Consider the following 24,943-nt stretch of genomic DNA (forward strand, 5'->3'; position numbering starts at 1 on the left):
CATTGTGCTGGAGATTCTAGCCAGTGCAATCAGGAGAGAAAAAGAAATAAAAGACATTCAGACAGGAAAGGAAGAGATAAAACCGCTTTATTCACAGATGATATGACTGTCTATGTAGAAAATCCGATGACATATACAAAAAAAGCTACTAGAATTAATAAGTGGGTTTAGCAAGGTTGTTTATGGGTCAGAAGATTCATTCAATTTGCCCTCAAATGATCTGTAGATTTAACACAACCCCAACAAAAATCTCACCAGGTGTTTGTAGAAATTGACAAGCTGACTCTAAAACTCATATAGAAATTCAAAGGGAGCCAAAAGAACTTGAAAAAGCAAAATAAAATTGAATGATTAATACCACCTCTCCTCCAGTAAGAGTCATGATGTAAGTAAGAAAAAATATATACATATTAAATTCACCAGGCCCTTGTTGGGGTTTTGACTGTTCCTCAATCTGCCTCTTATTTACTTTTCAGAGTCCTCAAGTAGTTGTTTTTTGAATTCTGTCTAGAGATTTAAGTTGTAGTGAGTGGGAGAAGTAAAATGTAGTCATTTTACTGCAGCCTGGCTGGTACAAGCAGTCTGTAATAATTTTTTAAAAGAACCAATTTCTGACGTTATTGATCCTCTACTTTGTAGGTTTGTTTCATATTTTATTAATCTCTGTCTTCATGTTTATTATTTTCTTTCTTTGGATTTAATTAATACATGATGTTTGATGTTAATAGAAGTTCTAGATGCCAAAATTCTATGGGAAAAAAAAAAGGCCTTCAGGCCTATAGCATTCAACTTCTGAGCAAAGGCTATCAATTTATTTTTTATTTATTTATTTTTTTAAAAACTTAGCCTCTCTTTTTTTTTTTTTAATTTTATTTATTTATTTATTTATTTATGGCTGTGTTGGGTCTTCGCCTCTGTGCGAGGGCTTTCTCTAGTTGCGGCAAGTGGGGGCCACTCTTCATCACGGTGCGCGGGCCTCTCACTATCGTGGCCTCTCTTGTTGCGGAGCACAGGCTCCAGACGTGCAGGCTCAGCAATTGTGGCTCACGGGCCTAGTCGCTCCACGGCACGCGGGATCTTCCCAGACCAGGGCTCGAACCCGTGTCCCCTGAATTGGCAGGCAGATTCTCAACCACTGCGCCACCAGGGAAGCCCTATCAATTTATTTTTTTGTCATCATTTTTCTAACGAAAGACATGTTTTTGGTCTTTATTCCTTGAAATCTCCTTCTCCTTTATTTTTTCGTCATTGTGTTAGGTGGTAATTTTCTGCAAAAACTGATGGATAGTACTTATGATTTAGTGATTTGAGGGATTTTGCATGCTAAATACATTATAACGTATGGGATAAGAACAAGGATTTCTGGAGCGAGTTAAACCTGGATTCAAATTCAGATCTATCACATAATCATCTGTATGACCATGAAAAAATTGTTTAAAATTTCCTTAAATTCTTTACCTATAAAATTGAAGCATAATAGCTACTGGCCATGGTTATAAGGATTAAAGAAGATTTTGCATAACAGGTGTCTAGCACATGGCTAGTATGTGGTAAGCATTAAGTTAAAGGTAGCTATACATTAATCTTAGGACAGTGAATATTTTATTGTTGACACTTATTCTGGTGTTCGATTACATTTCATTAAGCAATTTTTATTTTGTAAAACTTTATCTTTTAATGGTTTTAATTTTGTGTGATATTTGATTGGAAAAACTAGAGGGAAACACTACTGCTGTGATATAAGCCAAATATGCCTCTCCGTGATTATTTAATGGACTTGATTCACTAGATGCTTCTCTGCATGGTAAGGATTAATTTAGAAAGCTAATAAACATCACATATAGGGCATATTTGTTTTGAAGCAAAACAGAAGAAACGTTCTGAAGTGAGCTGATTGCAAATGCACTAATTTGAATTAGTTTGCTTCACTTGAACTCTGTTATACTTTTTCGGATCATTAAATGTGAATAATGAACTGTCTTAATTCTCATATTTGGAAGGGCCTGGAATAGATAAATTTAAGTTTGAGCAGTCTTTCCATTTTTGAGTTTTATTCTGGAAATTTTCTATTTTGTAAATAGAAATAAATAAAAATAATATAAAATTTAACATTAAAAATGGTCTAATAAGTGATTCTCTTATTAACCAAAGGCTTAAAGCCCAACCTACTATAGAAATGAAACAAAATATCATTCATTTTAAAGACATAATAACTTTTATAGCATCTATTATAAAGTACTTAGGTCATATATAAGTAGCTTAAGCAAACTAACACAGTAACCAATGATATTAAATTGAATGTCATAAGATACAATGTCTTACCATGATGTATATTACTTGAATTTTTCTTCTTTACAATTCCAGTCCAAATTTCATAATGAATGCAACAAATTGTGGGAGTTGTATGAAATTTAAAAGAGCTTCTTTGGTGATTTTTCACAGGCATTGTTTTTCTTTTTTACAAGACATCTCATTATACTTTGAGAATTTATTCTGGTTTCCTGCTTTCTCTCGCTATATATATTTCCAAACAGTAATGGAATTAAGGATTAAGCCATTCTTCTGCTTTTAAGTAAGGACTGTTTTCCTTTCTTGAATTGCCCTCTTATTCACATTAATAGTTTCATTTTTTCAAATGATGGCACAGTGCATACCTGTTCTTAAGAATGGATATGGCAACTCTTCTTTGAACATGCTATTCTTTTCCCTATGGCTACATTTCACTATCAAAATCTCAATTTCTCTTGAATAGTAAGTAGGCTGTCTCAGAAGGGGTGCTTGATTTTGCTTTTAGAGCAGGCGTGAGCAAACTACAGCCTGATGGCCAAATCCAACCCACTTCCTATTTTTGTACAGCTGTGAACTAAGAATTATTTTTATATTTTTAAATGGTTGAAAGAAATTAAAAAGGTTAATACTTTATGAAACATGAAAATAATATGAAATTTAAAAACGTAACTATAAATAAAATTTTGAATTTTAAAAATTAAATGTGTGTGGACATTCTTTCTTTGTATATAAGTTCCACATCGTATCCTTGATTTTTTCTCTTGGCCAGCAAAGCCTAAATATTTAATAACTGGCCCTTTGCAGAAAAACTTTGCTGACCTTTGCTTTAGAGAAATGGATTGCAATTTTTATGAAATACCACTCTTTATATCAGTTTTTTTTAATGATTTCAGTGACTGAAGAAAATATGCATTCAAAAAAACAGGAATGAAGTTCATTTTAAAGCAACTATATGGAATCTTTTACATCTAGAAAGGTATTGTGCTTTCAAGTAATCCTCTGGTGAGAGGATGGATATATTCTTTCTATAAGGTTTTACACCATAGAATTATTTTCTAGAGACGGTTTACCAGACATTAAGAAACTGGACTCATGAACTTACGATCATTGGTTTGTTCTCTAATTCTGAAAACAAATGTTTTTTTCTTTTGTTCCTTTTTTCTCCATTTCCTAATTTCTTCCTTCTCACTCCTGAAGTTTGAGACACATGGTATGTATTCTATTTCCATTGGAATATCCTCTGTAACCTCCATTTAAACTTCTCGTTTAACGTGTCATCCACAGGCACAGGCAGGATTTATCTAAAATGCATATATGATCATTATTCTGCAATGTCTCTTAATCAGTCCAACTGCTGCATCTGAGCAAGAGTCTTTACTGAGAGCTGACCACTTTCTACCTTTCCAGCCTAGTTTTTCACTATTCTCCAATATAAGCCAGTTACAGGGGTAAACCTGCGACTCCTAGACAATGTCGTGTTTGCTTTTGCCTCACACTTTGAATAAACCATTTTTCCTGACTGGGTAAGATTTCGCTGTGGAGATCTACTCATTCTTTCCGACTTTGCACAAGGACCAGCTCTGAGGTATCTTACTCTTCACCTCTGCTTAGGCTGAAAATAGTAATAATATTGGGGTTTTCCTCAGCATTCTGTACTGAATTTACAGGTTTTGTAGCATTCACAATGTTGTAATGGTTGAATTGCTCATCCATCTTTCTTCCCAGTAATGTGAAAATTCCTGGAAGACACGACTGAGATGGTATCTTTCTCTGTAGCCTCACTTTACAAGCACCACACCTTTCCTGTTGTATGTACCAAACGGTAAAGTCTTTCTTTCCCCCTACCATTTCGTTATGTCGAAAGGTTTCCAATCACTCAGATAGAGTGGGTCTGTGGAACATGTAGAAGTGGGTACTTCGTAAGAAAATACATCTGCAATGGTCTGAAAGCTTGTGTCCCCTCAAAATTCATATGATCAATCCTAATACCCAATGTGATGGTACCTTTAGGTGGGGCCTTTGGGAGGTGATTAGGTCATGAAGGTAGTGCTCTCATGAATGGGATTAGTGTCCCTATAGAAGAGGCTCGGAGAGAGCCTCTTTGCCTTTTCACCATGTGAAGTCCAAGATGAAGGACTTCCCAGCCTCCAGAACTATGAGAAATAAATTTCTGTTGTTTATAAGCTACACAGTTTATACTATTTTATTATAACAACCCAAACAGACTAAGACATCTGAGGAAAACAAGTGGAAGCTTTATGCATTGCTTGTCAAAAGCAGAATAAAGTAAGTTTATAAATTCATGTTAGTTGTGCTGTGAGTGTCATGAATTGATAAGGTAGTAATAACTGGCCAAGCATTTAAAGTGTCATCCCTGGAAATCAAGGACTGTCTAAATGTGGCATGTTGTATGACAAATGTGTCAAATTGGTGAATTGAGCTTATCTACAGGGTTTTGTACTCATGCTTTTCCACTAAAATATGTATGTGTGTATGATATATGTATATATATATACATATATGATATGCATATAAAAGAATTGAGGAGTATATTTATTTCTTTTGACTCTTCTTGAAGTTTTCTTTGTGCCTGTTAATTTTATTTTATTTTATTTTTTTTTTTGCAGATGATGTAAACAAAACACTTAAGAGGACTGTGATAATTTCTCAGGATTGCTTTGGCTATATGGGGTCTTTTGTTGCTCCATATACATTTTAGGATGTTTTTGTTCTATTTCTGTGAAAAATGTCATTGGGATTTTGACAGGGACGGCACTGAATCTGTAGATTGCTTTAGGTAGTATGGACATTTTATCAGTGTTAATTCTTTTAATACACGAGCATGGAATATATTTCCATTTCTTTGTGTCTTCAATTTTTTTTTCAGCAGTGTCTTATGGTTTTCAGGTACAGGTCTCTCACATTCTTGGTTACATTTATTGCTAGGTATTTTATTCTTTTTTGTTGAGACTGTAAACGGGATTGCTTTCTTAATTTCTCTTTCTGTTAGCTCAAACTGTCACTTTTAGAATGCTCTAAGCTTAGTGCATGGTTATGTTCCTTATTTCTGCCCTTAACGCTGACTCTGCCCTGGTGGAATACACACACACACACACACACACACACACGTTTTTTTCAGGTTTAGTGGAATGCTTTTAGTGTTTGCTTCTTCCCTTCCTTTTCTTCAGAAAATAAATGTTTTTTAGCTTATGTAGAAGTAAGCTTGTTTTCTAGAGTCTTCCCAAACACATTCCACTCATCCAAAGCAGAACCAGCCTCAAGTATATTTGCCAAATGCCTTAATTTCCTGTAAGTTACTTGTTTGTGCCTTTAGCAATAAGTTAGTGGCAGGAGAGAGATTAGAACAGACACTCCTGAGATGCTTCTGTACCTCCTGCTTCAGTTACAGAAAGGAAAATAATGAAGATTTTCTGTTGAATGCTTGTTGGTAATTAGACTTTCTATTATCTAAATACTAATTGGTTTTTTTATTCAGTCTATTCACTTAAGGTGAAATACTAATTAAGTGTTTTCTCTTCATGATTTTTTTTCTGAAGACAACAGGACAGCTAGTGAATGGAAGGGTGTTCAGAGTTTTCAGTGCATACAAATCAATATATATGAGGAGTTTGTATATTTTATTAGGGTTTTTTCAGATAACAGGTGCATCCTGGTTTGCATAGATTTACCATTATTAAAAATCTCTTGAGTTTCTAAGAGGCCAAATATGCCATAATGGGAGGACAGAATTAAACCCTTGATGTATTTGAGTGAGGCTCCCTACATCTCTCTATAACTTCCCTATCTCCTTCGTGCTGCTGTTCTCCCTCTTCACTATATTATCGTGCTTGAAAGCCCAGCAAGCATGTCTATTCCTGCTGTGAGTGTGTGTGTGAGTTCAAGTTCCTTCAGGAGGCAAAGTCATACTGACAATAACTTTCAATTAGTGGCCATTCAGAAAAGCTCAGGACTGCTGCATGCCTATACTAAGTACTATCTATTGATGTAGGTAGTGTTTAAATGTGTTTTTTTGTGAAAAGAAGCTCAAGTTTCTTTAGAAGAAAAAAAGGTTTCTGGTAAACTTGGTTAGGCCTTTTTTGCAAGATGAAATGAATAAGTAGTAGAGTATGAAGTTGTTGTTTATATTTTGAAATAGTTTAACTCATAATAATTTGCAATATAGAGCATACCCCTGTAATCAGTTCTCCTTCCACTCAGCTTCCTCAATAATAACATCTTAGGTGAATACAGTACATTTTCAAAGCCAGGAAACTGACGTTCATACAATGCTATTAACTGAACTACAGACCTTATTCTGATTTTACCAGTTTTTTCATGCACTTGTTTTTGTTTTGTCTTCTGACACGCAACATGATAAAAGTTTTATCACATGTACATTCCATATAACCACCACCAAAATCAAGATACAGACTATTCCATCAAGGCAGAGAAAATCTCTAATCACTGATTCCCTCACTACAATTTTGTCATTTTGAGAAAGTTACATAAATAAAATCATGTAGTATGTAACATTTTATGGTTTGCTTTTCCCACTCAGCATAATGCCCTTGAGATCCATCCAAGTAGTTGAATATATCACTAGTTATTTTCTTTAATTGCTGACTAGTATTCCATAGCATGAACATTCTTTTTTTTAATTCATGGTTTTTGTTTGCTTTTTTTGTTTGTTTGTTTGTTTGTTTTTTAAGAAGGACATTTGAATTATTTCTAAATTTGGTTATTACAAATAAAGTGACAATGAACATTCGGGTACAGGTTTTTGTGTGGACATTAATTTTCATTTTTGCTGGAATAAATACCCAGGAGTGAAATTGCTAGGTTGTAAAATAGTATTAAAACACACAAACAGATTCATCTCTGAAGTATGTAAAGATATATGAAAAGGAATGGCTATGAAACAATCTACCTTGCAAATGCATTTAAGTTTTAGTAAGCACACTGAATGTTACTTCCAAAAGATATGTCCAGGTAGACTTTCTAAGCACTCTCTGTCCTTTACCACTTTCTGATGTGGCATCAGAAGCAGCCTTACAAAAACTTGATCACAATTTTGGAAACATAAAAACAAAAGGTCCATCTGCCAAGAAGTTTCTTTTTACATACTTGTGCTTAATGCACATGGAACTGATTTTTTTTTTTTTTTTATGGAACTGATTTTTGATATCATTTCATATATGGACATATTCCCAACCCTACAATTAATAATTATCACAGTAAAATTATTTAGAATAGTCCATCCTTTTCTGATCTGAAATGCCATTTTCATCATGTATTAAAATTCCTTATTCACATTTCTGTGTTTTGTATCTATTCTAATACTATACTTGTTTAATACTTTCACTAAAAACAGTGTCACAAATTTTAGAGTATCTTAAGATATTAAAATTTCCTATATATCAATATGAATTTAGATACATATTTCTATGTGTATACTATAATTTGATAAAATTTTGTAATTTGTTCCATAAGCATCATGCTCATCTTTTATTAGAGATATGCCTATGATACATACACACACATCACACACACACACACACATACACGAACACACATATGGAGAGAGAGAAAGTGATTGAGTTGAGAGATTTAGTTGAATTGAGATTAAACGAGACAAAGAGTTGCTATGGAAAATGCAAACCTTTCAAAATTAGGTTTTCTAACTTTGTTGTTTCAGATAGAAAAACAATGATTTTTGTATATTGATTATATATTTACCAAAGTTGCTAAATTCTCTCATTAATTATAAAGATTTTAGATCCCATTGGGTTTTCTATATAGCCAGTACTTTCTAAACATGACAGTTCTGCTTCTTCATTTATAATCTCTACGACATTATATCTTTCTCTTGATATATATACTGGCTAGACTGCTTCACCTTCTTTACTTCTTTACTAGAAATGATATGCTCTCCTGGTTTCCTCCCTGCTTTTCTGGCATCTTATTCTCTGCTTCTTTATTTTTCCAGCCTGTAAATGCTGGATGCCCCAGTAATCAGACCTTTGATTTCCTTTCCTTTGTATCTATATTCCTCAGGTAAACTCATTTAGTCTTGCTGCTGTAAGCACATAAGAACTTCAAGACTTTCAAGTTTATAAATATAGGTTAATACTCTTTCTTGAACATGATGTTCATGTGACACTATTAAGTTTCTCCAACTTATATGCATATTAAGGATCTGAAACTTACCATCTTGGAAAACAAAGTCCAAATACTGGTGAGCTGGAGCATGGGCAAGTTGAAGTGTAAGAGCAGGTAAGGAACAGACTGTGAATTTCATTACAGACATTATGAAATTTTGTCTTTGTTCTAAAAACAATGACAAATTATTGATATAAGAAAGGAATAATAACTTCAAATTTGCCACTTTAAAAACCCTAGCCGTGTATGTATGTATGTAGAATAGATTGACAAGGTACATGAGTATATAAAAAACTCATCTCAGAAATTATCAATAATCTGAATGAGAGATGATAGTAGCTGAGATGAGAGTATTTGGCAGTAGAGATGGAGAGAAAGAACTGTACTTGAGAAATGACTTATATACTAAATATACTGAATGCTTACATATAGTTGGCTCTGCTTCTGCTTTGTATATTCTAATCTGTTGATTAGATCTTATTCTTGCATAAATACCATACTACTTTAGTTAGTGCAGTTTTTGTACATGTTTTAGTATTTGGCAATATACTTACTCATTTTTTTGTCTTTTTCCTCAAATCAAAAACAATTTTTACCATTTACTTCCTAGAAAGAAGTTATAAGACAAAATATTTTTCTAGATATTTTTAACCAAGCCAACATTTTCAAATAAGGGTATTTTACATAATAATTGGATTATTTATTTGTCCAGAAATGTCAGAAGATCCAATAATACTATTTCTTATATTTCAACAACTGGCAGGAACTAGGAGACTGCCCTCTTGAGAGAGGATGATAACATACATGTTCTGGTTTTTCTGGGAGAGTCTGGATTATAACTCCTCCCTGGAATAATAATTAATGGTGCCTCTTTTTTACGCTTACGTGTACTGGGTAGGAAAACAAATTATAGATTTACCCTACCTTTGCGTATTTGTAAATGCCCCTTCATTTGTCTTAATTTTGTTATTTAGGTTAACTACTTGGAACCTGTAGGCATTTGAATTTAGGGATATCTTTCTGGATGAACATTAGAATAAGTTTGTCAAGTTCCTCAAATCCCATTGCATTTTTCAATGGATATATATTGAATTATAAGTGATTTGGCAAGTGAGATTTTTGTTTTCATTCCCAATATCACTTGTTTTATAATTCTTGAGTTTAGCTGTGAGGTATAATTCAGATTGCAAAGGTAACTCTTTTTTTTTTTTTAATAGTACATTTATTTATTTATTTATTCATTCTTGGCTGTGTTGGATCTTCGTTTCTGTGCGAGGGCTTTCTCCAGTTGTGGCAAGCGGGGGCCACTCTTCATCGCGGTGCGCGGGCCTCTCATTATCGCGGCCTCTCTTGTTGTGGAGCACAGGCTCCAGACGCGCAGGCTCAGTAATTGTGGCTCACGGGCCTAGCCGCTCCGCGGCACGTGGGATCCTCCCAGACCAGGGCTCGAACCCGTGCGCCCTGCACTGGCAGGCAGACTCTCAACCACTGCGCCACCAGGGAAGCCCCGCAAAGGTAACTCTTTATTGGCTTAAGTTAATCAGATCCTGACATTTTCCTTACCATAGTGATTAGTTAAGAGTTGAACACATAACTTAAAGTTTGACCCAGTAGAATGTACTTCAGGAATTTTATTTGAAGTTTGTGAAAGACATAGATCTCCCATCCCCTCACCCCAAACGTGGACAAGAAATCCTATAATCCAGGGAGCTTTGGGCAACTAACTCGCGATCAGGAAAAAAGACAAACCTTAGAATAAAGCTAACAACATGCATGGCAGAACATAAAGATCGAAAAATTAAACTGAGACTTTGGATGTAAGTCAATAAATTAAGACAACCTTGAATTTCAGTTTTCTCCTGGGCTTCCAGTTACATGAGCCAATAAATACCCTCATCCATAAGGCCAGTTCGATTTGATTTTATGTTAATTTTCACATTAAGTGTCCTGATTAATACAAGAAGAAGTAATGTGATTTTTGTATTTCATCTTTCCAGTCAGGAAAGGAATATGACCTGCATTTGTTTACATCTTTTCCACAGGCCTCAGTAAATGTTTGTCTGTTTGTTTTTCTATACATCTCCTACCACTTTACTCATTGTGATTTTCCTGGAAATATTACTATATTGACTAAATTGTCAACAGAATCTGAACTTCAGATTTTATATACACTAACCAGACATGCAAAATGGTGAAGAAAAGCATTGTTTAGGAATTCTTTAAAAATTCAAAATATAGTTCATATGTTAAAAACAAAGTAAATGTAGCAAATTTTCACTTCTGAAAGGTATACATAAAAATCTAAGATTGACATATTACTTGAAAAAATTGGAGAAAATATCCTGATCATGATTCATGGCTCACAGAACAGGAAATTATATTGCAAATGATTCAAAATAGACTAGCAAAAATTTAAGTTTCTACAAAGTGACGCTTAAATTTAGACTACAGGTGAAAAATAAAAGGTTTTTATGAATATCAAATATATTGACAAGAAGTTTAAATTTACCTACAACCCTTAGCTTTTGACAAATGGAACATTTCCTAAACTGCTACTGTAAAGACAAATTAAAAACTTTGCAGAAACCTTTAAAAACTATTTAAAATATGAATTCATGTGAAATTTATAAGTTCCTAAAAGAAACATTGCTTTACTAAATTAAGCAAAGGTAGTGAAAAATTTTTTTGTTGAATTGATCCTTTGGTGTTTCATTTTTGAAATGGTGTTTCAAATGTTTGATCCATTTCTGTTCCTAATAATATACTTTTTGTTCTAAAGCTTATTGTAAAAATCCTTAATTTTTATGTCTTTGCTCTATATTGGTATTCAGTAACTCTGTGCTTGATATTTCTAAATCAAATTGCAGTATAAACTATATTTGCTTTTTGAAATGTCTATCAAGCACTCTATGGCTCCTAAGCCATTGCAGTTTGTAAAAGAAGTATAAACAATTTTGAAGTTTTGCAGTGGATATCTAATTCTGAGTATAGCCTTTCCTTCCATTTCCTAAGTCCACAGTAAACACAAAGATTTAACTTACTTTTAGAACCTATATCCACAAACTAGATGCATAAATCTTTCAATATAATTAAAATTGCCTTCTGAATTGTAGAAAGAACTAAACTACAGTTTGGCCCAATTCTTAGAAGACGGATTAATTATACACAAGAGACTAATTATTTTTCCCATTTTGATGTTTTAAATTGTAGTGTGGGTTCTGTGCCTTGGGGTAATTAAGCACTTGTTTGTTTTTAAGGATTAACCCAAATGGCTTACATTAAAGGACTATACCCTGGGAAATCATGCTTTGCTTTAAAGGCAACAATGCAGAAGTGCTAAAATTTCATTGTCTTTTTTACCTTAAGCATGATATTTACTTTGTTAAATAATTAGGGCTTTCTTAATTATGACCAAGTTTTACTTTAAAAATAAATGTTATAAAAATGTCCAGTTTAAATACCAATGTTAATTAAATGTAAATAAGTCAATTCTACAATTCATTTCAATTAAGGTCATCAGAAATCCTCAAAACACTTTCACATAAAATAAAGGGCAACCAAACTGAAATTTATCTAATAATGTATGTTTCTATAATTTATTTCCATGAAAAGGGGACATATTGGTAAAATACAATATTTTTTGTTTGATTTGAGCTTTTGAATCTTACTTCCTTCTTTTAAAATTGCAGATGTGAATTTCTCACTTTGTACTCTTTTGAAAGTTGTATCATCTTGACAAGATGCTAAACCTGTATTTATATTCTAACTATAATAATAATGTAGTGACATTATTCAACAGCTTATCTTCAAAGAGCTCAAAGGCTGTAGATAACATGTTATCACACACATCATAGCATTCTTGTGAATTTTGATGCTTTCTTTTCTTTTCTTTTTGTTTGAATTAAATAATCCCAGAATAGGGTGTTGGAAATGAAAACACTTCATATTGGAAGCATTATGAAGAGCTTAGTTCATTATTTTCTTAAGCTCTAAAATAGGATATTTGAATTTGTAAGTTTAATCAAAAGTTACAGAGACATTTAATTAGAAAAAGAATCCAATTAATCTAATTCAACCTCTCTCCTACAGCAAGATTACCTATTACTTTATTCCATACACAGTGTCTCTCAGTTGTACTTAAAGTCCCTTATGTCGGGAGACAATCTCTTCCAGTGTTAAATACTTCTACTTCCCTAAAATACCTTTTTAATATTGAGCTGAAATCTGTCTACATGTACGTTTCACCTTTTGGGTCCCATTCTTTACTATAAAACAACACATCACTCTCTGATCAAAATCCCAGGCCAATACTTAAGCAGGATTGAGGCATTGCATTTAACAAGTAAAGGCTTGTTAATGGCAGGGTATGACCTGCAGAGGGCCCAGGTTTACAATCTCTGGGCTTTCTATAAACCATGGACAGCCAATAATTTTTTTGAGAATGAGAGAGATTTTGAAGAGAGCATGTTTCATTAAGAGAATAAATTGGACAGGGCAGATGCTGAGTATCAAGAAAAGGTTTGCACAATGACCTAGGAAAAAGAGAATGGGGACCTCATCCAATAAGATAATAATAAGGATGAGAAAAGGGAAAGAATTTGGAATATTTTAGAGTCCACTTGAAGACACGGTGACTCACTAGATATGGGGCAGAATTGCATCAAAGATGACTAATATTTGGAGCCTGATTGACAGTAAGAATTATAGTGATATCAAGAGAGTATCTCTTGTAATCAATAGTTACTAAAAATTCATCATATATATATATATATCCCTGTTTAAAGCTTTCAAATGGTTGCTCATTGCACATAGAATAACAATGAAATTCTCTACCATATTCTGCAAGATCTACATAATCTATTCTTTCCTACCTTTTTTACATCATCTCATGCCACTCCAGCCCGTATTTACCGTCTTCCATCCTCACTAGTCTTATACATTTTATAAGTTTACTTCCTTGCACATTTTATGGCAAGCTTGTTATTGTACTAGTGTTTAATAAATTTGCTGTAACCCACCCCTGAAATGCTCATTCCTGAAATCTCCATGGTTATTCAGGTCATAGGTAATGTATCATCCTCCTAGAGCAGACTTCTTTGACCAACCATCTGCATTTTTAGCTTACTTTCAATTAAACTGTGGTGTCATGGTTTCTTAGTTTTATTTTTATTTTAAAAATATGCATGTATCATGCATTTATATTTTTCATTCCTTACTCATATCTTTTATTATATTTAATACATTTTGTTATAGGAGGTTACTCTCCTAGGACCTTCCACCTTCATACTTGAATCCCAGTCAAGTTGCTTTATTGACATAGTCCTCTTTCTGGTCTTTTAGTGATTGCTTTATATTCATTCCCCACCACCTCCTTTTTGGTATCCCATCACTTCCTCTTTCTTCGTTGGATAAATACTTTAAAAAAGAAACCCCAAAATGAATACTGGCTCAAACATATTATAAGTTTATTTCTTGACCACATAATAGCAGCGGGAGCATGAAAACCTTGGTGGAAAGGTCTCTTCTGTATTCTCTTTCAGGGACCTAGATTGATGGAAGTGCTGAGTTTTTCAGGTGCAATCTGCAATAGGGTTTGTGCAACAGGAGCTACTTTTCCATCACTGATAGCCAGAATTCTGGGCATAATGTTTTAACTAAACTGTTCTTCTTCTGTGGTGGTTCTTTATTTTCCGCTCTGCTTTAATCTTTGTCTCTGCATATACACTTACTCAAAATGATCTATTGGCACCATTTCTCTTTACTCAGGATTGATGTGCATTGCCACAGATCCATCTAAAGTGAGTGCCCTCATACATTCTGTTTTAGGTTAAAATCAGCCTTTTTTCACAAAGGCAGCTGAGTTCACCACTGTCTCTGATGATGGAAGAAATTCTAGAGCTCTATTGGCACAAATTGCCCATGACCGATTGGGGTTTGAACCAAAAGTTTCCTCATTTGTGCAAAAGACTAATGGTCAAAATATGAAAGAGATCTTTGGAGATTATTGTTTGGCTCCTTCCTACTTATCTTCTTGAAATATAAGGTTCAAATATTTCACTGAATCTACATGCCACAGGCTCTGCCCCAAAGAAGAACTTCACCACTTATGTTAAAAAAAAAAAAAAAAACCTAAATGATAAAGGAGATTGTGTATAAGATTATATCTGCAATTCCTTTTGGGACCTTTAAGTGTCACTTACTATGATTCGAAATATTTTTTTCTCTTTCTAGTTTACTTTCCTATTTTCCATATTTGTTTGAGGCTAAAATTATATATAGACAAATGCATAGATCTTAAATGTACAATTCACTGAGTTTTGTTGTAGCACAAAGATACAGAAAATTTCAGTCTTTCAGAAAGTGTCTTCAGGACTCTTTCCAGTCAATATCCATACTTACACTCATATTTTTTTAAGATCAATTTTTGGTTTAAGGCAAAATTGAGAGAAAAATACAGAGATTTCCCATATAACACCTGCTCAGGCACATGCATAGCCTCCCCCATTATCTACGTCACTCACCAGAGGGGGACTCTCGTTACGACTGATGAGCTTACACAGATATATCACACTCACCCGAAGTGCCTAGTTTACACTGTGGCACACTCTTGGTGGTGTGCAGTCTGTGGGTTTTGACAAATGTATAATGACATGTAGCCATCCTTATAATATCATAGGAACTATGTTCAATGTCCTGAAAGTCCTCTGTGCTCCACCTGTTCATCTCCAACCCCAACCCTTGACAACCACTGTTTTGTTTTGTTTTTTTTCTAACTGTCTCCATAGTTTTTGGCTATTTTAAAATGTCATATAGTTGAAGTATATAGTATGTAGCCTTTTCAGATTGACTTCTTTCACATAGTAATGTAAATTTAAGTTTCTTCTATGTCTTTCATGGCTTGGTAACACACCTCTTTTTAGTGCTGAATACCATTCTATTCTCTGGATGTACCATAGTTGGTTGCTTCAAAGTTTTGGAAATTATAATGACACTGCTATAAACATCCATGTGCAGGTTTTTGTGTGGATGGACATAAGTTTTCAACTTCTTTCGGTAAATACCAAGGAGTGTGATTGTTGGATAGTATGGTAAGAGTATATTTAGTTTTGTAAAAATCACTAGACTGTCTTCCAAAGTGACTGTATCATTTTGCATTGCCACCAGCAAGGTATCAGAGTTCTTTTTTTTTTTTTTTTTTTTTTTTAAAAAAAAAAAAAGTTTATTTTAAAAAGCCAGCCTCTTAAGGTTTTATATCTATACCTTCACACTGTCAATTACAATGATATTTTAAAATGTATTGAATATAATTTATTGAATGTCTATCATTATCCTCCTGCCACCACTTAAAAGATATTAGGTGAAAAAATATTTACAGTTTTCATTCTGGTCCATCCTCCTTCCTATCCTTATACTAAACCCATTTCTCTACTTTTCAGATAAGTGAAAAGGGTCACAAAATCTTTAGGTTTGTGTAAAGAGTAAGAATGTGTCCAATAATTCTAAGCAAAACATAATTTTCTTTAAGGCCTTATAAGAAAAAGAAAAGGAGTTACTTATTGAAGCAAACATAGCAACTTCTTTCCCAATCTTATCCTTATTGGTTTGTGTGGGCCAAATCTCTATGGGTCCCCTTAATTAGCAAACATTAAAAAAAAAACCCAAAAAACTGAACACACAAAGACTATCTCACACACAGTGCTAAGCTAGATGTGGATATAAATGGAACCACTATGAATCAAAGGGGGAAAATTCCAGGAAAAACAACAACAAAAGATTCCAAGTCTCACAGTTTAATTGAAGTTTTGGAAAAACCTAAGCTGAATTCAGCTGCTGTTTGAAATATCTGTCTATGTTTAATTTACTGAGGAGGCACAAATACACAGTTTTGTGTATTTTAATACTAATTTTTCCAGTGGGGGAAAAAAAATACTATGTGATCTCAAAAGGGGCGGTGATCTATGACCACTCAAAATTTATCTTTGGAAAGGGGAGCAAAAATAGTAATTTAATGAAGTCAACTCTCAAGCACTTGGCTTCTAATAAGCAAACCAAGAAAAGATACTGGAGGTGTACTGATAAGTACAGTGCATCTAGAACAGCCAAGATGTTTGCAAAGTTTTATGCCTTAAATTTCCTAAATATATATCTAGCAGGCACATATGCCAAGGAACTACTGATGCTAGGAAAATATTTTAGTCAGGATTTTGTAAAAACCCCAACTTTCAAATCTTCTAGTGGCAATGTCTGACACCATTATTACAAATAACAATGAAGCAAGATTAATTTTAAATTTTAGATTTGCCTCAAACTAGTTACTTTTCCTTGTAACGGAACACTTAAAATGGATGAATTAAGCAGAATGGTTTTAAAAGTTAAGGCTCCCTAACGACTAAAACTTAAGGCACATATTATTATCACACTATCACAGCACATTATCATGACACTGTTAAAAGCAAAGATTTAAACAAACAAACACACAAACCGACTTCCTTCTCTCATTCTTTTTCAACCACTTCCTTCCCAAAGGCTATGACATTTTTAGCCCAGGCTACTGGTAAGGAGTAAAACAAAAATTCCATCAGTGAACCCCGGTATGATTCCCACAGAAATGTCCAGTATTTGCATTGAGCACCACTGGTAGATCACAGGCCAATAGAACATTTGGGGTCATGAGCTGCTCCATTTACCCATCAGCCCCACAGGTTCAAACTGGACTCTCCTCCTCTTTGGGGCCTCCTTCTATGCCTTCAGGCTCCAGAGATTCTGCTGCATCGGTAACTTCTTTTGGCTTCTCAGCAACATCTATACTGGTCTCCTCCTCTTTACTTTCCTTTTTCTGCTGCTGCCCAGCTTTCTGTTCTTTTGCAAGAAGTTGGTAATTGATGCCCATGCCGATGAAAAGATAGATGCCTGCGACAATAAGGATTATGCCACATGCCCAGTATGTGTATTTGTAGTCTCCATATATGTCATTGAGACGACCTAAAAGTGGTGGCCCCAGCAGGACAGGACAGCATTCCACAATGGTCACCAATCCCACAGCACTGGAGAACCTCTGGGGTCCAAAAAGGTCCATCAGCGTTTCAAACAATACTGAGCTGAGCCACCCAAATGCAAATCCGAAGAATCCCGCATAGACACAGAATCCTATATAGCTAGAGGACAAAGGTGCTGCCAGATGGCAAACTCCATTTGCAATAATAGAAGCAGCAAAAAAATACTGAACTCGAGGTCTTATCCATTTTGTGTTGGCTACAAGTCCCATAGAAGGTCTGGCTACCATGTCAACAAAAGCCAGAATGGAAAGAAGGAAGGCAGACTTCTCACTAGAGTAATGCTGACTCTTGCCATAATTACTAAGAAAGACCAAAGGTGTAAATAGTCCAAAAAACATGAGCACATTTCCAGACAGGTAGAGTAAAAAGCCTCTGTGCTTGAACAGGGATAAGTCCAGGAATTTATTAAGTGTTTGGAAGATTGATCTTTTCTCTTCTTTCGGATTCCCTCCAATGAGATCTGTATTTGCATCACTTGCCCCCTTTTTTGCTTCCTGAAGGGATTCTTTAGACATATATTTCCCTGCAGTGGTTGGCTTGGGCCCTATTGGTCTCATCAGAGCTCCAGCCACACAGCAGTTTAATAGTAAGCCCCCAAGAATTAGGAAGCTTCCTCTCCAGCCATAGATGCCAAAGAAAGCCTGATTGAGGGGGGCCAGGGTAGAGAGGAACACAGGGCTGCCTGCCATGGCCAGTCCATTTGCCAACGGTCGCCTCTTGTAGAAATACTTGCCAATCATGGTTAAAGCTGGATTCAAGTTGAAGGCAAGCCCAAGACCTCCAATGACTCCGACACACAAGTAAAGTTCCTGCACAGTGTTACAGAAGGAAGCTGCGATCAAGCCACAGCCTGACAAGCAACCGCCAACAATCATGATTGGACGACTGCCATATTTATTCACCAGGATACTGCTGATAGGACCTCCACCGTACATGACAGCCAACATGATGGAAGATATCCATGACACTTCACTGGTGGTGGCATTGAATATACCTTCAATTTCTTTGAAGAACACAGTAATAGATTTGGGAAACGCATAGGAGAAGCCGATGGAAATGAAAGCTCCAACTACCACTGCCCATCCCCAGCCTCCATCTGGGGGGGTGTATCCAACTGGACCTCCAACTGCCGGTGGCATTTTTGGTGTAGATAAATCCCAAAATGCAGTTCAAATCCAAATATCGTTATGCGTGGCTCGCGGCGCCGAGCGCGAACGTGACGCGGTAGCGCGGCTGGAGTCCCGCAGGGCCCAGGGTCCAGGTAGCGTCCTTCAACGGCTGCCTCGTCTGCTCGCCCGGGAACCCACGCGCCCGGGTAGTCACGTCGCAGCTCGCCAGCACTTTGTGTCTATCAGAGTTCTTGTTGCTCCACATTCCTGTCAACATTTGGTGCTTTCAGTGTTTTGGATTTTGGCCATTCTATTAGGTGTGTAGTGGTATCTCATTGTTATTTTAATTTACATTTCTCTGATGAGATATGATGTAGAACTTATTTATATGCTTATTTGCCATCTGTATATTTTCTTTGGTGAGATGTCTGTAAAGTTCTTTGATCTATTTTAAAATAAGATGATTTGTTTTCTCATGGTTGAATTTTAAGAGTTCTTTGTATATTTTTGGATAACAGTTCTTTATCATATGTGTTCTTTGCAAATATTTTCTCTCTGTCTGTGGCTTGCCTTCTAATTCTCCTGACATTGTCTTTCACAGAGAAGAAGTTTTTAATTTTTATGAAGTCCAGCTTATCAATTATTTCTTTTATGGAACAAGCCTTTCACGTCATTGAATTCCCCTTTTTATTATTGTTTTGTAGTTTTTTAAAAGATATTCTGGAAACAATTGTTTTGTTATGTCTATATGTATTATGAATGATTTTTTTCTTAATGGTAAGCAGATGCTTTAAATTTTAATGAAGTCCAACTTATCAATTTTTTCTTTTATGCCTAATTTTCATGTGTCCTTTCTGAGAAATCTTTCTTATCCCCAAGCTCGTGAAGACTTTCTCCTACATTTTCTTGTAAAACTTTAGAGTTGTTTTATGTTGAGCGGTAGGGTTCAAGGTTCATATTTTTCATGCATCTATGCAATTATTGTAACATCATATGTTGAAATAGCATTCTTTTCCTTATCAAGTTGTCTTAGGACTTTTGTTGAAAATCAATTGACTTTTTGTGTGTGAGTCTATTTGTGGACTCTATTCTGTACTATCGATCTATTTGTCTCTTCATATTTTGATACTACACTCTTGATTACTGTAAGTCTATGAGAAGTCAGTTGCAATTGCATTCCTAAAGATTGTTTCAATTATTTTACGTTTTTGGCATTCCTATGTAACTTTTGTCAATATGTCAATGAAAAGAAAAAGGAATTGGAATTTTGTTTGAGGTTACATTAAGCATATAGATTGGCTTGACATCTTAATAATATTAAGGCTTCTAATCCATCAACATGGCATATTTCTCTATTTATTTAGGTCTTTAACTTCTCTCAGCAATGTTTTTTAGTTTTAAAGTAGAGTTTTCTACATCTTTTGTTAACCTTCTTATTAAGTATTTTATTTCTAATATTACTCTACAGTAATTGTTGACATTTTGTTTCCAATTCTTTGGGGCTAGAAAATAGAGATACATATGGCTTTGTATGTTGATTTTTTATCCTGTGTCCTTGGTAAATTGATTTTCAGATTTAGTCTTTTTCTTGGGTATTTTTTAAAATTTTCTATGTAAATAATTATATCATCTGCAAATAGAATTTTACTTCTCCTTTTGATATCCATGCCTTTTATTTCTTTTAATTGTTTTTAGTGCACTTCAAATGTCAGTATGCTCTTGACAGGGCATGATGAAATGGGACATCTCTACCTTCTTCCTGAATTTAAATGGAAAATATTCAAGTTTTTCCCATTATGTATGATGAAAACTTAAATATAAGATTTGTGGATTTTCTCAAATGTCTTTTATTAAAAATGTCCTTCATATTTCTAGTTTGCAGACAGTCTGCAACATAAGTGGGTATTGAATATTTTCAAAAATTTTGAGATAACTTGATCTTTCTCTGTTATTTTAGCAATAATAATAAAATAAAACCAATACATTATACATATCCCCAATATTTTCATATACACTGTATATATGTCCCAAATATATATTTCAAATATATATCCCATGTATATATGTCCCAAATATTTTCAGAAGTTGGATTTCTCAAATGGAGGAGAGAACCACATAATACTACAGGGAACAATGAGTTATGGGCTCAGGAGACTCTCAGACTACTCTCCAGGATAGATTCTTAAACACTCTCCTAATAGAGGCATCAAATTCTGCCAGCTCCAGTTCCTTGCCCATTCTCATCCATTCTAAATCTATTTCAACTCATATTTCAATTCTTAATGGAAAATATTTATTCAGTATTAAGCACAATGTTATTTAGTACAAGTGAATGCGGGTACAAACTTTTTTGAATGGCTGGAGTAGAGGTTCTAAGTTTAGCCTCCAATACCGATTCCCAGAAAACACTACAGAATCGCTCAGCAAAGGAGCTGCCACTTCTACCACACTCACAAAATTGGGAAATAAAATAGCTGCTGTCCAACTGCTGCTCACTGCATTGTACCAACTTAACTTTGATTTCTGGATCGGAAGTCTGCCATGCATATTTATTACAGTTCTATGTCAACAGAATGAATGTCGTGTATACAATACCTTCTTTTCCTACCCAAATCATTCAGCTTAAGTTTCCAAGAAGTGCACCTCATTTGTTTAGCTTTCCAGCATCTGTACACCAATGTAGGAACAGACATTGAAAAGGTAATCTATCATACCCATTTTAGAGGGTGCACTCGAAATCTCCAGCTGTCCCAATCAAATGAGAAGAGTTTTGTCTGGTGGAAATGTGTGAAAAGAGCAATAGTATATTTTCTCTTAGTGGATAATTTTTCACCAAGAATCATGCCAAGAATCATAACCTATATGGGAAAAGAATTGGAAAAAGAATAGATATATGTATATGTATAACTGAATCACTTTGCTGTACACCTGAAACTAACACAACATTGTAAATCAACTTTACTCCAGTATAAAAACAAAAAAAAAGAATCATGCCTTTGTGCTTTGTTTCTTTTTTTCTGTCAGGAATATGTCCTAAGACCTAAGACAGAACTTTTCTTTTTCTGTAAAAAATATCTCCTGGCTTAATTTCAATTAGGAAAATCAACTATACTTCAATTTAAAAAGTAAATAAATAAATAAATAAAATAAAAATAAAATGTTATCCAAAAATAATTCAATTGGGAACTACTAATTTGAACTACTTTTATCTGGCTAAGGATGTTTTTTAAATATATAATTTAAAAGGTTATAGAATGAACACAGAAAAAAATCAACCCAGGTAATTCAAAGCTGGAACACTGAGTAGATAACAGTACCTATAGCAGAATAATTGAAGATGTTTGTTATGTTTATCACTTTACAATGAAACCCATATTTTTTTTTCAAAAAGTTCTGTCAAAATAGGTAAATCTATAAGTTTATTAGACCTTATCCTTTTGTGGATAGAAGAGTTTATTCTTTCATTTTTTAAAACAGAGAAATGGATTAAGGGAGTATGGCTTAAGAACTAATACAATTTTCATTGTGTTTATTACTAAAAAATACACAACATAGTCTCTCTTCAGAGGTTTTATAACAATACCTCAAAGAAAATAAAGTGCTGAAATCATGCGGGATCAGCAAAGGTAATTATCTTCATCCTCTTTGTAGGGATTTGAAATAAAGTGGAAATAAAATTGTTAGATTTTATAAGGCAGGGATGTATTAACTTACCAAATAGACATTTCTATCTTGTGCTTTTCATGACAAAATTGAGATTATGAAGCTCTTGAGTGAGAACATTGGTCACAAATCAATAAAACCAATTATAGTCTGTTTTCAACTTTCTTAGATTTGGGACTTTTGCATCACATAATTGTGTTGTTGAGCTAAAAAAGAATAAGAGTGAGTAGTTTTATTTGATATATTTTATGATATAAATAGCATTTCTGTGCTTCAGTAAAACATTTATTGTTCTAAGGATTTTATAAAATAGGTAGACATATTTCCCAAGAGTTCTAGTTTTTACAGCTGGTAAATAGAATAAATGGAGACAGAAATACATGAGCAATGGTTTGGGAAGAAGAATAAAATGTGTAATCTATCTTCATTGAGTCTTATACATTAGTATTTTCTTTTACTAACAAAGCATACCCATGTAATGCCCCAATATACCTAAAATATTCTCCAGTAACAATATGATACCCATAAAAACTGGGTTTATTCTAGGTGTATAAAGTGAAATGTTAAATGTGTGATCCTTATTCTACTATATTGAAAACTTTAGTGGGGTTAACACATACTCCTTTCATAAAATAGATATAAGGTTTTGCTTTGCTTTGTTAGTGGTGGTGTTGCCATTAAAAGCGTTTTGAAAGAGAAGTCTTATCTTTTCCCCAGATGTTTCTTTAAAGACAATTTTGTCACTATTATTGTGCCATTGGATATCAGGAGATTTTGTCAACATCATGGAACTGAAAGGAAATACTGATGTAAGATTCGTCTTACTTAAATAGGTGTAAAAGAAGGAAACCCTTAGAAATAACTTGCAGACTCCAATAGCAAAATACCTTCTCTAACTTCTCTCAGATTTACCCCATCTGGTCACCAGAATAATCCACAACTGATAATAAACAGAAAAAAAAGAACAAACAGAGCTGTCTTCATAGGCAATATAATTTCCTTTTTAACAGTTGTGGTTTACCACCACCAATTAAGTCCTACTTCTGAAATATTCAGTTTCTGATAGGTGTTTCAAAAGCTCTTAATTCTTTCCATCTTATATATCAGAGGGGACAATTAGATTTCTATCAAAAAGCAGGATAAATTGATCTACAGTAAATTTAGATATAACATATGCGTAATGAAGCAAATCTTTCGGAAGGAAGAAAAATAATTAGGTAAATATAAAGCCATTTGTTTTAAACAATTTCTCCCTAAAGGAGGACCTTGATTCAAACAATGTAAAAATTGAGGAAGGGACAGAATAGAAAGTAATCTCTTCAGTCTCTCAGGGCTATAATATTAACATAATTGACACATTCAACTCCACAGTATCTTCCTGCAGATTTCCTTCTTATTCCCACAACTCATTTAAATGAGTTTAGTAAGAATGGTAATGTTTTCAACAGATAATTAAATGAGATGTAGGAGCTGGTTTGGGTGAGAAACAACAAAGACAGTAGGGATGTAGGGTCAGAAGATCTGCATCTGAAGTGCCTTTACTCATCCTCCCACGGGCATCCTGTTTTCTCACAGTGTAGGAAGGGTACTGCTCTGTTTGGTTATATTATAGGACACAGTTTGGTCCACATCTGTAATGGGTGGAAAGACTATGCATTAAAGGGCAGGGTGCATGGGTGTGGCTTCTCTTCCTTTTCTGCCTTGTACAGGATGGAGTAATAAGGGTCAGGGATTGTCTCTGCACGGAAAGAGGTTGAAAGCTCTCACAATCTCACCCCGTTGTCCTACTTGGAGTTAGGTAGTGGTGGTAATATTGGCACCACATGCCAACTTGTCATCCTTTGCTCTATAGCTCTGGGTCCATACCCCCAATACTGGGTGAATGTTCATCCTTAAAAGATTGAGCCATCTTCATGGCCTTTTTGAGCTTGAAACTATTAGGCCTAAAACATTTTAGGACAAAGTTGCATAGTACAGTGAGGTTCACAAATATTCTGTGGGTTGAGTTATATGACTCCAGCCTGGGATCCTTTTGCCTCTCATTTGATAGCAGTTGCAACTTCTGAAAAATAATATGTGTTTGTTTGAAGACCAAATGAGGAGGTATGACTGTAGTGTGAAGAACAATATTCAGAAAATTCTGGATTTCCTGGCCCTAATATGTAATAGCCTCACAATTTCACCTTTTGTTTTTGCACTGGGGACCACAGAGTGTTGTTTTAAACCAGTACCTTTTAATTCATACGTAAGTTCTTAATAAACTTGGCCTTCATGTTGGGGAGAATTGGGTAGTATAAGAGAGGTAACAGAAAATTCAGATGAAAGGGGAAATAAAAGTATCATATAAAAAGATTAAAGAAAGAAACCATAGACTTGAAGATCTATTGGAAAATAACTATCCAGGCATTGTGAAATTATGAGTTGTCTTCCAAAATCTAAATATAGATCTGGTTCTGTAATTAATATTGGCAAGTCACTTTTAAGCTGTCAAGTTTTTAGTATTTCATTTCAAAATGAACTCTAAAAATAGAGATCTTTATCTTATAAAACAAACTCAAAGGTCATTAGGATAAAGTTCAGAAGATGACTTACAAGGATGTCAAAATGAAATGCCTTTCTACTGTTCCAAATACAGAAAAATCATGTGTCTGTTTTGGTGACGAATTC

At 34.4% G+C, this 24,943-nt stretch overlaps 1 protein-coding gene across 1 annotated transcript; it reads right to left on the bottom strand.

Annotated features, from left to right (window-relative positions):
* Positions 1 to 17,152: 17,152 nt before the first annotated feature.
* On the bottom strand, positions 17,153 to 18,806 carry LOC133102315 (monocarboxylate transporter 1-like). The gene has a single exon (XM_061207274.1). The coding sequence runs from the start codon at positions 18,641 to 18,643 to the stop codon at positions 17,153 to 17,155; it is 1,491 nt and encodes a 496-aa protein (XP_061063257.1). The 5' UTR covers positions 18,644 to 18,806.
* Positions 18,807 to 24,943: the final 6,137 nt, after the last annotated feature.

Source organism: Eubalaena glacialis, chromosome 12 (assembly GCF_028564815.1).
Source record: "Eubalaena glacialis isolate mEubGla1 chromosome 12, mEubGla1.1.hap2.+ XY, whole genome shotgun sequence".
NCBI classification, from domain to species: domain Eukaryota; kingdom Metazoa; phylum Chordata; class Mammalia; order Artiodactyla; family Balaenidae; genus Eubalaena; species Eubalaena glacialis.

Coding starts and splice junctions, on each gene's coding strand:
- LOC133102315 (XM_061207274.1), bottom strand. CDS start 18,643: ATGCCACCGGCAGTTGGAGGTCCAGTTGGATACACCCCCCCAGATGGA.